The sequence below is a fragment of the Amblyomma maculatum genome, chromosome 9 (assembly GCF_055883805.1).
Source record: "Amblyomma maculatum isolate TAMU_Amacu chromosome 9, ASM5588380v1, whole genome shotgun sequence".
Classification (NCBI taxonomy): Eukaryota; Metazoa; Arthropoda; class Arachnida; order Ixodida; family Ixodidae; genus Amblyomma; species Amblyomma maculatum.
Genome location: NC_139352.1, coordinates 93723080 through 93739641, shown reverse-complemented (window position 1 = coordinate 93739641; position 16562 = coordinate 93723080). Strand labels below are relative to the sequence as shown.

At 44.3% G+C, this 16562-nt stretch overlaps 1 protein-coding gene across 1 annotated transcript in view; it reads left to right on the top strand.

Moving 5' to 3' along the window:
* Positions 1-16562, top strand: part of LOC146179756 (ATP-binding cassette sub-family C member 3-like) — a 109163-nt gene that overhangs the window by 80097 nt on the left and 12504 nt on the right. The window contains exon 19 of the mRNA XM_084579330.1: positions 11132-11298. Coding sequence (XP_084435456.1) covers positions 11132-11298 — 167 coding nt within the window. The remainder of the gene's footprint in view (positions 1-11131; positions 11299-16562) is intronic.

The window sequence follows — 16562 nt, the reverse complement described above, 5'->3', positions numbered from 1 at the left end:
AGATACCAGCGGTTCACGATAAAGGGCAGCAAAATTAAACGAGAACCCACAGCTCATATAGTATCCCAACAAAAAGTGTCATGGCAGTTCGGTTCCAGGTGGAGCTCCAGACTGAGCCGGTTGGTTTGTATGCAATGGTGCGCCGATGAAAATTAAAGCACAATGAGGGGCTCGCAATGAGATACATAAAAGAGGAGACAACAGCCACTACCCACACAAATGAAAACAAGTGGTGTGTGTGTGTGTGCGTGTGTGTGTGTGTGTGTGTGTGTGTGTGTGTGTGTGTGTGTGTGTGTGTGTGTGTGTGTGTGTGTGTGTGTGTGTGTGTGTGTGTGTGTGTGTGTGTGTGTGTGTGTGTGTGTGTGTGTGTGTGTGTGTGTGTGTGTGTGTGTGTGTGTGTGTGTTGGGGGGGGTGAGTTCATCAAGGCGAAATAAATAATGCAGCGTCATTGGAAAACTTATTATAAATAAGAAGAGAAAATAAAACGTATGGAAGGTGTGGAATTCGAAACAGTGAGCTCTAAATTTCAAGCTAGAAGTAGAAATTAGACGAATTTTTGGGACATCGAGCGGCATTATTGAATTGGCATTACATTTTTAATATTGCGGCGCAGTATGGATTCGGCGGCTCGTTGCCGTTACGGAAAATATCTTGCTGCAGTTTACACACCTCACGCACGTTTTAAAAGCCTCTACTGTGCTTTTCTTAAATAAAGTGGTAATAAATGCGATTTGGAGAGTGGTTGTAGTTTCGTTCACTTAGTTTTCGTTTTGGTTTTTTATGTATAACTGGAACGTAATCTTAGACTAAGTGAATTACATATCGGAAGTAATTGTAATTTAATGTGAATAATTTCGGAGTGGTAAGTGGTATTTTTTTTATTCCTTTTTAAACGCAATTTTTCCGTGTATGCATCGGCGGCATGTACTAACATATGCAATTGTATACCTCCTAATACTCGCTAGGTTACGCGTGGCGAGAGTTTTTATCACCGAGGCATGCTCCATATTATTATGGCTGGGACTGTACATACAACGCGCCAGTGCAGCGCTGACGTGATTGTCGTTGTGCCAGCCTTCTTGCCGACTCGACTTCCTCGCGGCTCCGCTCGGACAGTGGAGACTGCTGCGACGAGCAAGCGCGCGACGATGCCAGTGGCGAGAAAGCGAGGGACTGGTGCCCGCGCGTGAGCTTCGTCTCCCCGTGCCACCACCCCCTGTGGTGTTGGTGGTCGGTGGTCGAGCGTCCAAAGAAAAAAAAAAGGGGGGGGGGGGGCGCGAAAAAAAAAATAAGTGCGTGGTGCAGTCTCTTTTTATTCTCCACACCCTCCCGTCTGCGAAGCGACGTAAAAAAGCTCACCGCTGAGCCCGGCAGCTCTGGCCGCTACTCGTGTCCTTCCTTAGGCGAGAGAGGGAAGGGCAGAAGAAAATGGAAAGGAGGAGTTCACGGTGGTACACCGCGTGGTGCCAGTTTTCCGAACTAAAGACCCGTGTCCCGGAAAGCTGGGCATTAATGGCGCATGCTTACAACTGGCCTATACCGACCAGCGCGAAATTATTAACTACAATAAAAAGCAGCTGCATACTGCCCGGAGATACTTATAAAAGTGTGGAAGAGACCAGCGGTGTAAATTGTTTGTGATCGAATTGCTGTGTACGACGGCGCCGTTTACATGTCAATGTTGTGTGATACGGAGTACTCTTTATTGTAATCGTGCAACCATAGTATCTTGGGCAACCTCAGCGGGAGCGCTGACTACATCCCTGTTGATCGAGTCGAGATGTGCAAACGCATAGCTGTTAATGATGGCGTCCCTGTCGATGGGAGCATTGTTTTAAAGTGATAACATTACATTTGAGAATTCAATTTGGCAATTTGATTTAGTCACAAAATGTGCTTCTTGGTAGAAGGGCCGATAACTTCATCAGTTCAGAGGGCCACGACGCGAAGTTCTACAACTACGAAACAAGGTAGAGTGTGCAACAAGGAAAGACCAACAGTCTGAAACATGTTCGTGCGGCCCCGTTGGCAAGGCTTTAGTCTGCACCTGGTGGTCATTGAGCTTTGGAAATCCGTCAAACCGCTTAAGGAGGCATGGGCCCACAGTGTAAAATAGAAGAATTTAATAATATAAAGATTATAGAGTAGGAGAGTAGGATACTCACCGCCTAAGTACATCAAGAGCAGTGGCGGCTTCAACAAGACGAATGTGATTGCCGGAAGAGAGATATGAACTGGAAGTAGACATAGCGCTGTTAAGGTTGCCCAGCTAGTATTCACAGAGATGCGCCAGGTGTTCACGAGCCATCAAGCGGGCGTCGACCTGCTGCCAACACCTAAAGCGTCGACGCCACGACGAAGGGAGGGGTAATTATCTTTTGGCAGAAAGAGTGTGCTGCAGCCAGCAGCTTTAATAGGGCGACAGAAGGCGACTAAGCATAGCTTAATTGCACAGCTGCAACAACAATGAGTTCCATCCTTGTTGCCCTCGGGATAAGAAACGTGCCGGCCAGCAGCCTTGACGGGGTGGACAGGGGCAGAACAACGCCTCTCACCTGAAGTTTTTGTAAGGCGAAAGAGTTTCTTGCTGCGTGAGTGGCGTCATCAGAGTGTGTCACTGCAAGGTCTCGACAGGATGTATGGACAGAGTTTGCTCACATTCTGTTGTTATACATTATTAAGAAAAGTAATCGCGTTTAGGCATGAGCCCGAGACACCATCCTTCCGTTCATATTTCTCTTTGCTTAGAGTAAGCACTCTGGATGACGCTGAAGTCTGACAAAAAAATTAATGTAACAGGTGCGTAAAAATAAAAATAAACAGCAACAAAAACAGAAAATATAATATAGAACACTCAGAAATGAAAACAGCAAAATAAAGAATACTGAACTAAAACTAAAACAAAATCACAAGTAATAAAAAGTAACACATATAAAGTAAAAGCACACTTGTACACTCGCAGAATCAACCAAATTCAGAGAGCTGACGACGGAACTAGGCCAGGAGTTCGCAATGGTTTCACATTTAGGATTTAAGCAGCTAAGAGAATTTAAGCACAACTCTGTAAATATTTGAGCATAGCAATCCTTGCAGAATAAAATGGGTTTCGCAAAAGAAAGTTAAGCCGACCAGCGGTGTTTTCTAAGGATGCTTTACCCTCGATGTCGAAACTCCGCCGCCATCGGAAAGAGCGAGATCGTGATCGTGATAGCGAGAATCGACCAGCGCAACCGGAAGATCGGTGAGGAGGTGAAATATGCGTTTGGTCGTGGGTGTTTCTTCAAGTCCTTTGGTGTACTCCATTGACTGAACCGTACCAAATGAACTATATAAACCATTTTGGTTGTTTTATCGGTTTTAGTTTGCGACGGCATGTTTTACTTTCTTTTTAGATCTGGCTTGGCTTTGCCACAGAAATGCGTTTTTACGTTGTTACGTGTGCTTGTCTATTTGTGTGTTTGTGTGTGCATTTGTGAGTGTGTGTTGGTTGTTTGAGCGCGCGCGCGCAGTCCTGCATGTGGTTATGTCTGTCTGCATTTGCTGGTACAACTTTGTCCTCATCACTCGGCTTTCGTAGTACTGCAAGCGACATTTGGCCTCAGTGACAATCTGAGATTTAAGCAGTTTTTGCCCCGCTTGGTAGTGGATCTTCGCTGGTTGTGTGAACACGTGTTTAATCTTGGATCGCTGTGATAAGATTTCACTTTTGTATATATGTAGGTACAGTTGCCCAAATAAAACCAGTTGGAAGTTAGCGCTCTCTCCTGTCGTCAAGTCTCTTTCTTCTTTTACTTTTTAGCGCGTTTTTTCCTTTTGCTAACGAGATCCGGGCACAAATTTTGAGGCTTGAGGCGGTGAAAGAACTTTGAAAAGAGAGGTCACATGCGGGTAAAGGATAAAAATTTAACCAGAGTTCACAGTGTCCTCTTTCGTGATCACCAACCGCCGCAGCCACACCCGCGCAACGGATGAGAAGTGACGTTACTATGAAGTACCTTTGTGTTTTCGGGCTCAAAGCTGTTGACAGCAGTTCTTACTCGCAGATATCACTGCAAAAGCAAGCATTATTCTGAATATGATGTGTCTGAATCTGTGTAGACAGGACAGCAACCAAATGGCAAGAAAACATGCAGAGTAATCAAAATTAAACTTTATGTTTTTTTTTTACAGAAACGCTGAACGATCCGCGGGCACGGCTTTTTGTGAGAGTTTGTGACATTATGTACGCTAATTGAGTGGATACTTTTCATCATCAGTCTAAGAACACATATAACTAATGATGGTGGTCATTGAGGGGTGGTGGGTATGGATGGTGTGCAGCTGCCAAAGTATGTCATTGATCGTAAGTGCAGTGCGTACGAAACAGTACAGGTACTCCTGACGTTTATTCGATTTTACTTGCCTGAAGTGAGAGTGAAACAGTTATCCTTTACAGTTTCTGATGCATGCTATGCTGAATCACATGAAGTCATCTGGATATTCGGACAAGAAAACGTGGGAACTCTGACGCGGTGCAAGAAGTGGGCAGGATGGAATGTGATGTGCAGTTCGACTGCTCCGAAATATGCACCACAAACTTGCTTCCAAACCAAAGTGCGCGATTTGTTCATTGCAGCATCTTAAGAAAATTATGCTCTCCCTTCGTGTCCAATGAGTGCTCGAAACGCTTCTTGTATCCTATATCTCGTTTTAAATAATCTAGAAAGATTGCTATGAACGCTGCGTAGATCATGAAGTGATAAAGTATTGCAAGCCGATGGCATGCTTTTCGTATGAGTAACATTCGATAATTGCTATCTCGCATATCATTCATCATTAGGCAAAATGTTTTATTTACAAACGCACAAAAAAAATTTCTCGACGTGAGAGTTAAATTGGTTCACAGGAAGGGAAAGGCGCAGTAACTGTCACACTTGCTCTGTGGGCACCCGAACCGCGCCGTAAGGGAAGGGAGGAGGGTGGGAATGAAGGGGGAAAGAGAGAAAGAGGGGCCGTAGTGGAGGGCTACGGAGTAATTTCGACCACCTGGGGATCTTTAACGTGCGCTGACATCGCACAGCACACGGACGCCACTTCGTTTCGCCTCCATCGAAACGCAGCCGCCGCTTCCCATCGAAACGCAGCCGCCGCTTCGATGGAGGCGAAACGAAGAGGCGTCCGTGTGCTGTAGATCAAGAAACCGAAACAATGGAAATATGCCACAGCAAGCCAATTTGTACATCTTATTCCTGAAAAACTAAGATCTAATGAGGGCTCGCAACGCCTAAACCTCATGCGTATGAGGTCTATTTCAAATGAAAAACGACAAAAAAACTTGTGTATGTACGAATCAAAATGAGTCATATCCTCTCAGCATTGTCTTCCTTGCTGCTTTGAACATTATAGCTAGGATGTATCGAAACGGGGCACCATTTATTTATTCTCCAGCACTATTATCACAATTGCACGATGAATATTAAGCGATCGACTCAAGGTCTCAGTATTAAACACAACTAGAGCAACGGGATCATTAGTTTCGTCAGCGAGGATGTGCCTCTGGTACTTCGAAATTCAAAGCGTATGTTTGGGCTTTCAGGTACTGCCTCCCTGCCTCCCAGTGTCATTTCGCAGAACAAAACGTAGCCCTCCACTATGGCTCCTCTTTCTCTCCTTTCACTTTAATTCCCACTTTCCACCCTTCCCTTACGGCGCGGTTCAGGTGTCCACAGACACAAGTGTGACAGATACAGCGCCTTTCCCTTCCTGTGAACCAAATATTATTATGAACTTCGCTCCTTGTTTCGTTGCTCATTTGACGCATAAATGTTTCTAATAATGATATTTATAAACTGGGCTCGTATTTCTTGTGCAGAAATAAAGCATTCCAAATAATTAGCCTGCATCACATACACGGGTTCACATAGCAAAGAGGCAAATCCAAATTTTGTATAATAAAAAATTCGGCGGCAGTACAGTTCGGCGGCAGTACACCTAGGGCACCTAACCTAAAGATATCTGCTCTTGCAGGAACGCGCTACATCACGGATCACGAAACCGACGGCCGCCAAGTGATCGATAGCAAGTTTGTCTTCACCCGACTGTCAAGACTGCGCAGCTGTCCTGCGACTCAAGAGGGCGTCAACAACAGCAGCTGCTGGCTTTATAAGCTGTGATCGGACGGGCAGTGGCAGCAGTTCGGCGGCAGTACACCTAGGGCACCTAACCTAAAGATATCTGCTCTTGCAGGAACGCGCTACATCACGGATCACGAAACCGACGGCCGCCAAGTGATCGATAGCAAGTTTGTCTTCACCCGACTGTCAAGACTGCGCAGCTGTCCTGCGACTCAAGAGGGCGTCAACAACAGCAGCTGCTGGCTCTATAAGCCGTGATCGGACGGGCAGTGGCAGCAGTTCGGCGGCAGTACACCTAGGGCACCTAACCTAAAGATATCTGCTCTTGCAGGTAAGAAGAATTGCATATGTACTAACTAAAGGATTTCGTGTGTACTGCTGCCGAACGACTGCTCTAGAGTGTATTTGGCTGCTTGAGTGTATTTGGCCCTGTTTTGAATCGCTTAAAATACAGAATGACGAAGAATACGCGAAGCAACACGAAGGCTGCCGAGGAAGCCTTGCAGAACAATTGTACTTGCAGTGAACTGAAAGAGGAACTGAAAGCCATTAGGTTAGCGTTGGAGGAGCTCAGAGAAGCAAGACAAGATCTAGCAGATCTCAAAGCCTTGAAAGAGGAAATTCAAGACATCGTTCAGCAAAACAAGGATCTTAAAAGCCAGAATGCTGGACTCGTTCGAAGGCTAGAGGAGTTGGAACAATATCAGCGTTCCAATAACATCGAACTCAAAGGTGTCCCTCTTGAAGGTGAACCAATAACTGTCGTAAAAAAAATCGGGCATCTTGTTGCAGAAGAGGTTGACGAAAGTGACATTGATATATGCCACAGAGTTCCAACTTCCAAGCATAACGAGTCTAACATAATTGTCCGTTTTGTGCGGAGAAGTAAAAAGAACGCCTTACTTGCAAAGGCAAGAAAAATGCGACTGGACACAAAAATGCTTGGCTTTGATGAGAGCACTTATGACACTCGGCCTGTGTTTGTCAACGAACACTTAACAAGGTACGGCAAACAGCTTCTTGGAGCTGCCACCAAGAAAAAGAAAGAGGTTAATTGGAAGTTTGTGTGGACTAATGGAGGCAAAATATTTGCCCGACAAAATGAGACATCTACAGTCCTGCGCATTTTTTCTGCCGATGACCTTGACAGCATGACCGCGTAAAAAGAAAAAAAAAACATGCCGCTGAAAAAAAAACAATCAGAACAAGTAATGGCTGAGCATGCCACCACGACCATGCCTTGTGATGGCATGTGCAGATATTACGACTATCATTCCTTTAACGACACATATGCAAATCTTCATGAGTGTTTTTCAATATTGCATCTAAATATGCGCAGCATCAGAAACAAACACGAAAAACTACTCGATTTATTCGAAAACACTGTAGTTGAGTTTGATCTCGTGCTTATTTCAGAAACCTGGTTGACAGCAAATGATAACCCACCACATCTTGATAACTACGTGTGTCATGGCCTTGAACGAAATTCTGGGCGTGGTGGGGGAGTCGCTATCTACGTCCGAAAGCATCTATCGCATGAAGTAGTGTCTGAATTTTCTTTTATCGACCAACATGTTGAGTGTCTAACCGTGCGTCTCAAATCGGTTATCGTCGCAGTGGTGTACCGACCACCATGCGGAAATAAAACAAATTTCTTTTCTTTTGCCGATGATATGTTAAACCACTTAAGTAACACCGGGACTAAGTTTGTTGTTATGGGTGACATGAATGTAAACCTAATGGCGGGGGATGTGAATTCCAGAACTCTTAGCGATATAGTGAATTCCTATGCATGTTCTAATCTTGTCTCCTTAGCCACGCGCATTACGGAGCACAGTGCTACATTATTAGACGTCTGCATCACAAACGTGGACCCGTTGCACGCTTCGTCTGGCGTGTTATCACTTGCCATAAGTGATCATCTGCCCATTTTCTGTTTTATACCGATCGTACACAAAGAAAAAATTAAAATCGATTCACCTTCATGTCGTAACATATCTAGCAAGGCACTAAAGCATTTTCGCCGTTTGATAGAAGACACTGATTGGGAATCTGTTTTCAATGAATCAAACCCGAACATTGCGTACGCTCTATTTGCCGAGAAACTGAAACACTGCTACAATAAAGCATTTCCGTTGAGTGCAAGGAGCATAAAATACAAAAACAAAATTAGGAAACCATGGATAGATGCAGTACTCTTAGACAGGATTAAACAAAAACACAAATTGTACCATTCCTTTATAAAAACTCGTGATGTCAGTAAGCTTGTAGAATTCAAAAAATATCGCAACCGACTTAATAAAGAACTTAAGCAAGCAAAGTTAGATTACTATGAAAAGTTGTTTACCCGTGTTTCCGATAACCCTAGGAAAATTTGGCAAGAGGTCAGAAACCTTACGCACTGCAGTCCTCGTAAGGAAACTATTCAGGTTTCCTCGCCACACGGAAATCTTAGTGACACAACAGCTGCTGATACCCTCAACAACCATTTCATACAAAGCGGAAAATACACTTCCACTTGCCCACCTGTACAAGAGCTTGTCTTACCGAAACCTGCTATTCTGAACTCATTGGCACTGTCGCCAACCACACCACTTGAAATTGAGCGACTGATAGAAAATCTTAAAAATAGCACTGCGGCCGGCATTGATGATATTAAGGCAATTCCTATAAAATATATTTCCGATCTAATTTCTGTTGTTCTTACCCATATTGTTAATAGTATGCTGGAGACTGGAATATTTCCTGATCAACTCAAAATAGCAAGGGTGAGTCCAATTCATAAAGGCGGGAGTGATTACTCAGTTAACAACTTCCGTCCCATATCAGTGCTCCTCCTTTTGTCAAAAGTTTTTGAGGGTGTTATAAACGTCAGAATGGAAGATTTCATAAGAAAACATAACATAATCTATGAGACACAATACGGATTCCAAAAGAATAAGTCAACTGAACAGGCTTTACTGAACATTAAAAACGAAATAATACGCAATATTGAACAAAGACTCTACACAGTAGGTATATTTCTGGATCTACAGAAGGCTTTCGATTCGGTGGACCATGAAATATTATTAATGAAGCTTTACGACTACGGTATACGAGGTGTCGCATTAGATCTAATAAGAAATTATTTGACTAATCGTTCCCAATATGTTACAATAAATAATGCGCATTCATCATTATTAAATGTACTGTACGGCGTACCGCAAGGATCAATTCTAGGACCGATATTGTTCAATTTATACATTAATGACATCTGCAATATACCAAGTTCGCCAAAATTAATTATGTACGCAGATGACACTAATCTTTTCTTCGCAGGCAGATCGCTCATTTCGCTCCAGGACACAGTGAATAACTACCTCAACTCACTATCCCTCTGGCTCGATGTTAATAAATTAAGGTTAAACATACACAAAACCAAATATATAATCTTTGCACCAATAAATAAGCCTCTATGTTGCAAAATCGCCATCAATTTCCGTAATAAACTGCTAGATCAGGTATCGACACAAAAATTTTTGGGTGTGTGGTTTCAGAATAACTTATCTTGGAATACGCATGTTAGTCGTCTAGCAGGGGACTTAAGTCGAGCTGTTGGGTGTCTGTATAAGATTAAGAACCTCTTTCCACTTTGGCTGAAAAAAATGTTGTATTATACCCTCTTCTACTCTCGACTGTCTTACTGCGCACTCGTCTGCGGAACTACGACAGCCCAAAATTATAAGAATTTAATTTTATTGCAGAAGAAAATACTGAGAATATTTGAAAACTTTTATGGCAAGCCCCATCTTCTCCCAACGCATCCGCTTTTTTCACAACATTTAATAATCAAAGCAAACCAGGTCTACTACTACAAGCTCATACAGTACATTAACAATAATAAGTTATATAAAGCTTCTGATTCAAACCCAAGTTCACAGTATTCTTTTCGCCGAGTACTCAGAAGGACACCTGTCACAAGAACAAACTACGGCCGGCAACATACAGACTACCAGATACCGTTTCTGTTGAATCGTGTAGATACGCTCGTAAACTTTAACAAACCTGTCACCAAAAAGTTTCTTAAAGCCCTATTACTCAAGCATGACATCGCAATTGCATAGTTTAATTTTTTGTTTTGTGTTTTTTTGTATCAGAGGTTACATGTGCTTTTCTTTATTATTTCGCAAGTGTTCTATACTGTATCACTAAGTTCAACAAACGGTTTTATTGATATCGTCTACAGCGGTATGTTTCATCTGTTTCATTAATTGCAGTTGGTTTATTACATAGCAATCCGCAATAAAATGCCAATCTTTTGTATTTCTTTTTTTCCTATCCATAGTTATTTGGAGTGACTCAGTTTCATGCAATCAAATTTCTGTATTTGCGCGTTGTGTTTATGATTCGAAGTGCTCTTTTGTATGTTTTGTATACGTTTTTCAAACTGCACGCTGAACGTCATCCGGAGCGGAAGCCTTTGTCAGGCTCTGTAGCCTTTAGCTTTCGCTCCGGCTTTCTGTAATAGAAAGGAACAAATAAAGAAAGAAAGAAAGAAAATTACACGCACAATTTTTCATTGAAATATTGTGCACAGTTAGTATAGAACAAACATAGTTTAGATAGTGTTACCATATGTGTGGTTAAAAACATGAATATTTTTTCAATTCGTATTCAAGGCTTATTTCGAAATTATTAAAGTGAAACGTGCCCGTCATTCTGCCAGACGAGATAGTGTAATAGGACATATTTTATCTTATTTTAACGCAACATGGAGTTGCGCTTCCTTAAAGAACCACTAAATCAAGGCTCATCTCGGAAGTGCGTGTCTAAATTTCCCGCCAGAATAAAAAGGAAAAAAGTTAGTGAGCTCTGAGCGTCAGATGGTTTATAACTGTTTTTGTACCTTTCATCACAGTTTTTCAACGCATATTTTGAGTAGGGCTACTACGTACCTAGCACAAGCATTCTTAGTCCACCGACGCAGTGTTTCGTGTTTAAAGCATGCTTTGAAGCACTAGCCCCGTTCAACTTCCAGGACCCAAGCCTGGTACGAGGAACTTTGCGAATGAACCTGGATCCGACTAATTCCCACTCGGACAAAGAGATCTGGCAGGCACTGGAACAGTCCTACCTCACGAAGATGGTCTCCAGTGACTCCAAAGGCCTGCTGCTCGAAGTAACGGATGGCGGGGGCAATCTCAGGTAGGCTGAAGTTTTAGTAACTTGTTTTGGCGTCTCTTTTACCTTTGTCAGTATGCGAGTCATTCATTTCTTTTTTTAAATAATTAAAGTTATTAATTTCTTTTAATGCCAGATAGTTCATAGTAGCGACGTGCGATTTTCAACATTCGTATGTCCTGACGTTGCTGCACTTTCATTTATGATAACTTGTATTTAATAGCATTCTCGTCTAAACGTTCCAGTGGCGGCCAGCTGGCCTTTTTTGCACAATGCGCAGCAAGCTTGTCCCATGAATTGTATTGGTGAATACAAAATGCTTAATTTCGTTCGTGTGCGTGCCAGGCTGACTTAGGCGCCAAACGAAGGCGAACCGAATTAGGAAATGAAGGTGAACATAAAATAAAAATAAAAAAAGAACATTCCGTCTGCACAGCGGGTCCAACGCATGTCGCGGGAACAACAGATGTGGCAACAGATGAGCCATCCCGATTTCGCGGATCGCGGCGCGTTGTAGGTCATGGTTGGTGCTACAGTACGAGAGGCGCAAGCACTTTCTTCGTGACGGCCGAACGAAGCGAGAGCACCGAGCTTGTTTTGGTAGAGCATCCAGCTCGCTTTCGGGAGGTACCAGGTTCGATACCTTGTGCCGCCGTGGAAGCCACGGGTTTCCAACGGGTGAAATATATCATCCGGCCTGGTGCTCAGCTCTTCTGGGGTGAAATGCTGGGAAAAAGGGTCATCGACAAAGAGAGTTGCGCTCATGGTTTAGTGATTCGTTCCATCATCAGACAGTCATAAGTCCGCCTTTTGCAGCAGAAGCTCTCGTGGCTCTCGATGTTCTTTGTGAGGAAATTCATCTTCCAACAGTACCGGATGAGGGGTGTGCACTAAAAGGCATGCTGGGAGGCCTTTTAGAATCTCTGAGGCATGTGCCAGAGATGGTACAGGTAGTCGCTGGGACAGTCTGGCTGAGGGGTCTCCTGGCCAGGGTAGTCACAGCAGCTGGCTGCCTCGCTGTCCTCGTACCTCTTGCCGCACCTTTGGATCCTGCCAGCCATCCTCGCAAAACTGGAGCCATGCCTTATGCGACCTGTGCTCCCCGTGACACGCAAGCTTATGGAACGCGCTAGGGTGTGTTGAGGAGGAGGACAAAACATCTTTATTTCTTTCGTCAGCGGGAAAGGGGGGGGGGGGGGGGGAGGGAGGGCGCAGTCCAGGGTCCCGTTGGCCGTGGCTGCAGTAACAGCACGGTGAGCCAGCCATCCAGCCATTGCTGGCGCTCCGGGCAGAGGTCCTGCAGGGCGGCCTCCCAATCTCCATGCAGGGGTGGGGGAGTGAGCTTAGAGAAGGGGTAAATTGGCACGCCCAAACCATGTGGTATACAGCGTTGCCCACTCACCACGAGGTAGGCAGTCAGGGGAATAAAAGGAGGCGTACCAAGAGGTTTAGGAGAAATTGTGTAATAATGTTCGCCCCCTCGATGGGATGGTGCACGAGAGCTGACCACGTTTAGGGCTGCATGTGCCACACAAAATGGTCGATCTCTACAAATACTTCAGCTTCTCGTTTTTCCTTATGGACTTGCATCTCTTTTGTGACATATTACGGCCAGAAATGCACTGCCGTTTGAAGAACATTATTTGATATTGATCGCCGATAATTGTGAGCAAATTGCGCTTTCGGTCGTCATGACTCACCGCAAATGTGAGCGGCTTTTAATGGCAAAGCATGATCCATATTTTTATCACCATGGCGACAGTTGTCAGAAAGTGAGAGATTTTGTTGCGTAGAAGCCCGCATTAATGTTACCTGAAGTATAAGTCCTCCGCGGTTCTTTGATAATGCGGGACATCTCTCGCTTGGGCATCGATTTTAAAAGGCATTTTCTTGCGACAAGTGGTCTGGAATCGCACTAACCATAAACGGCAGTGATACGCTGCACCGATATTCTTTTGTGAAAATTAATTTGTGGGCAAAGACAATGGTGAGGCGGGCTGTTTGCTATATATATATATATATATATATATATATATATATATATATATATATATATATATATATATATATATATATATATATATATATATTAAACGACTGGTGCGAAGAAAACAGTTCCGAGCCATCCGTTACCAGCTAATCATCTTTCTCATTATTATTGCTAGCGCTCGCGAAAAAAAGCAGCAACAAATTTCACACATCCCTGCAAGAAATGGAAAGCTTAGAACGGAGAACATACGGTGAGTTCGTCGCACGGATAACTGCTGCGGCACGGAACCTCCAAATAGAGTGAGAAGAATGCGCTTACTCAGGTTGCAGAGTTGCAAATTTGGTCGCCAGCCTTATTAGATGGTCGGGGGCTGGTTCACATTCGAGCGATAGCCCTCAAATCATGCTGGATTGAAAAGGTGGCCTTGCATGGCCTACGCGTGTCAACACCTGGCGTGAAGAAATAAATATGTATTTGTCCCAGGGATAACGAACGAGTGTAAGCAACCAGAGACAGCGGAACACGTAATTTTTAGGTTAATGGGACATGAGATGTAACTGGGACATCCTACTACGAACAATACATAAAGAATTACCACCAGACTATAATGATATATGTTTCAACACTAGGGTAAAAAGATACGCTCTATACATATTTAACTTGTTTATGCGTCTTGAGCTCCACGGTGTGTCGAAAACACGCAGGCGTTTAAGGCCTAATGCTTTTAACACTCTACGGTGTATACGTGCATATTTTGTTCAAAAACCTTTTGTCTATTCGATGGGAGCACACTAATCCACCACTGTTGGCAGGACCTCTGAATTACATCCTGAAAATAACGGTATATCAGCTTCACATGGATCAGCTGAAGCTTAGCTGTGGCGTGCAATTAATCGTGATCTCTTGTTTTCAGGATACTTGCGAAAATAAAGGAAAGAAAAAAAAAAAGCCGAGCTTTGCTTAGTCGATAGCGATGCTGGCTCCCAACAAGAGAATTGTGGGTTCCAACCCCATCTTAAATCTGAATGCCTTTTAATTTTTTCAGATAAAAATGGTTTTCTTAAGGGTGAACTACTTGAGAAAAATGGCAAATTTGTTTGCTATTAGTGATGAAATGTTATCCACTGTCCATACTTGGCATAACGTATGTTTCGGGTATTCAATAAGAGCGTCGTAAGGTGCTTAAAATTTCCGCGTGGGTTGATCCGGCTGTGACGTCATGATACTGTGGACAAATCTGGATTTCTGCGGAAGGATTGAAGACGCCAACGCAACCACACCGGTTTCTGTGGTCAAAGGGATCTTCAACGAAAGGTTTGAAGGATCGTTCCACTCGTTGGGGAAAAACAGAAACAGCATGATCGAGGGACACGTTGCTATCATATCCCTTGATCGCAGCAAACTATACACGGTATGCGATGGCTGTACACGTGATTGGCGAATGAATTTGTCCCATAACCAGCCGATGCTTTAAAATGAATTCATGGGGGATATTTGATGCAGGCATTTCAGGCACTTTCAGACTAAGGACTCACAGAAATTAACGGCCTTCTCATTCCGTGAAGTTTAGGCATAGTAAAAGTGGAATAGAGTTAGGCAAAGGGCTAAATGTATTCAGTTGGTTTGCTTTCTCGATAAAAGAAGGCGCGGTAGCTGTCTCTGCGTAATCTTGAAAAGCTCTAGCTATTCGCACGGAATGAACACAAACACGAACACAAAGAAGCGCTGTGTCTTTAAATTAGCTGCCTCACTTATCAGTGAACACTTGCGCTTAAATGAGTGGCATACAATTAGAGGTATATATATCCTCGGTTCAAATCTCTCTCGCAAACTGCCCCGCTACGGTGGTGCACTGGTTAGGGCGCTTGATTCTGCGTCCGTGAATGCGGGATCGATTCTCGGGAAGGCGGTAGCCTTGCGATAGATACGAAAAGCAAAGGCGCCCGTGTGATGTGCGATGTCAGTGCACGTTAAAGAACCCCAGGTGGTCGAAAGTTAAGGAGCGCTCCACTATGGCGTCTTTCATAGCCTGGGTCGCTTTGCGACGTTACGCCGCATAAAACCAAACCATCTCTCACGGAAACTAGACTGAAAGTTGACTAACAACTGGATGCTAAATAGGCAGCAACGTGACATGACACCACCCCGAAAGTGGCAGAGAAAACAATTGCGTCACAATGATGATATTGTTACGGTACGCAGTGAAAGAGACGATGACGAAGTGCTGGGCCAGTGAAGAAAGACAACGCTGCAGCTACGTCTGGTTCTCCTGTGAGGGTGTCCCTGACGGTGAACTGTTGCAGCTACGACGTACCATCGTCTCCTAACATCTCGATGTGCCTCGTAACATCTTGGTGGAGGTGCGGTGTAAGACACCAATACCACAAGCTGGATCTCCGTAGTGGCCGCCAACTTGGTGCTAGCGCTATGCAGTCCGACGCAGCTACCTCTACAGCGGCACAACCAGCGCCCACTGTCGTCGTTGCGAAGCCTCGTGATCCGGGAACCTTTTGTGGCACCGATGACATCGACGTCGAAGACTGGCTCGCTATGTACGAGCGAGTCAGTAAGCACAACCGATGGGACGCGACGTTGATGCTTGCAAATGTCATTTTCTACCTGGCTGGTACGGCGCGCGTCTGGTTCAACACGCACGAAGAAGATCTAATATCCTGGGACATGTGCAAAGAGAAGCTTCGGGATCTCTTTGGCAAGCCGATCGGACGCAAGCTCGGCGCTAAAAAGGACCTGGCATCGCGAGCACAGTCGTCGACCGAATCATATCTGTCGTACATACAAGACGTACTAGCTCTAACAGGAGCTGTTGGCGGGCTAGTTGGTGAATGTCTGCTGTAGTCATCGTGAAATGCGCAACACACACGACACAAAAGTAAGAGGGACACGTAGCACGGGACGAGCGCAAACTACCAACTATTTATTGAAGGAAAAAGGGAACAAATTTATACTCTCGGCCACTCAAGCGCTCATAGCTCAATCGCTTGACCGACTGCGTTTGCTAAGGTTCTTATCAGTTATTTTTAGTTAACCTTGTTTTAAGGTGTTTAGTCATACGTGCTGAGCCATGTCATTCATGAATTCTGATGGCGGAGGGCTGGTAAGCGATTCAGCTATGAGCGCTTGAGTGGCCGAGAGTATAAATATGTTCCCTTTTTCCTTCAATAAATAGTTGGTAGTTTGCGCTCGTCCCGTGCTACGTGTCCCTCTCACTTTTGTGTCGTATGTGTTGCGCATTTCACCATGACTACGTACTAGCTCTATGCCTCAAAGTGAACAGCGC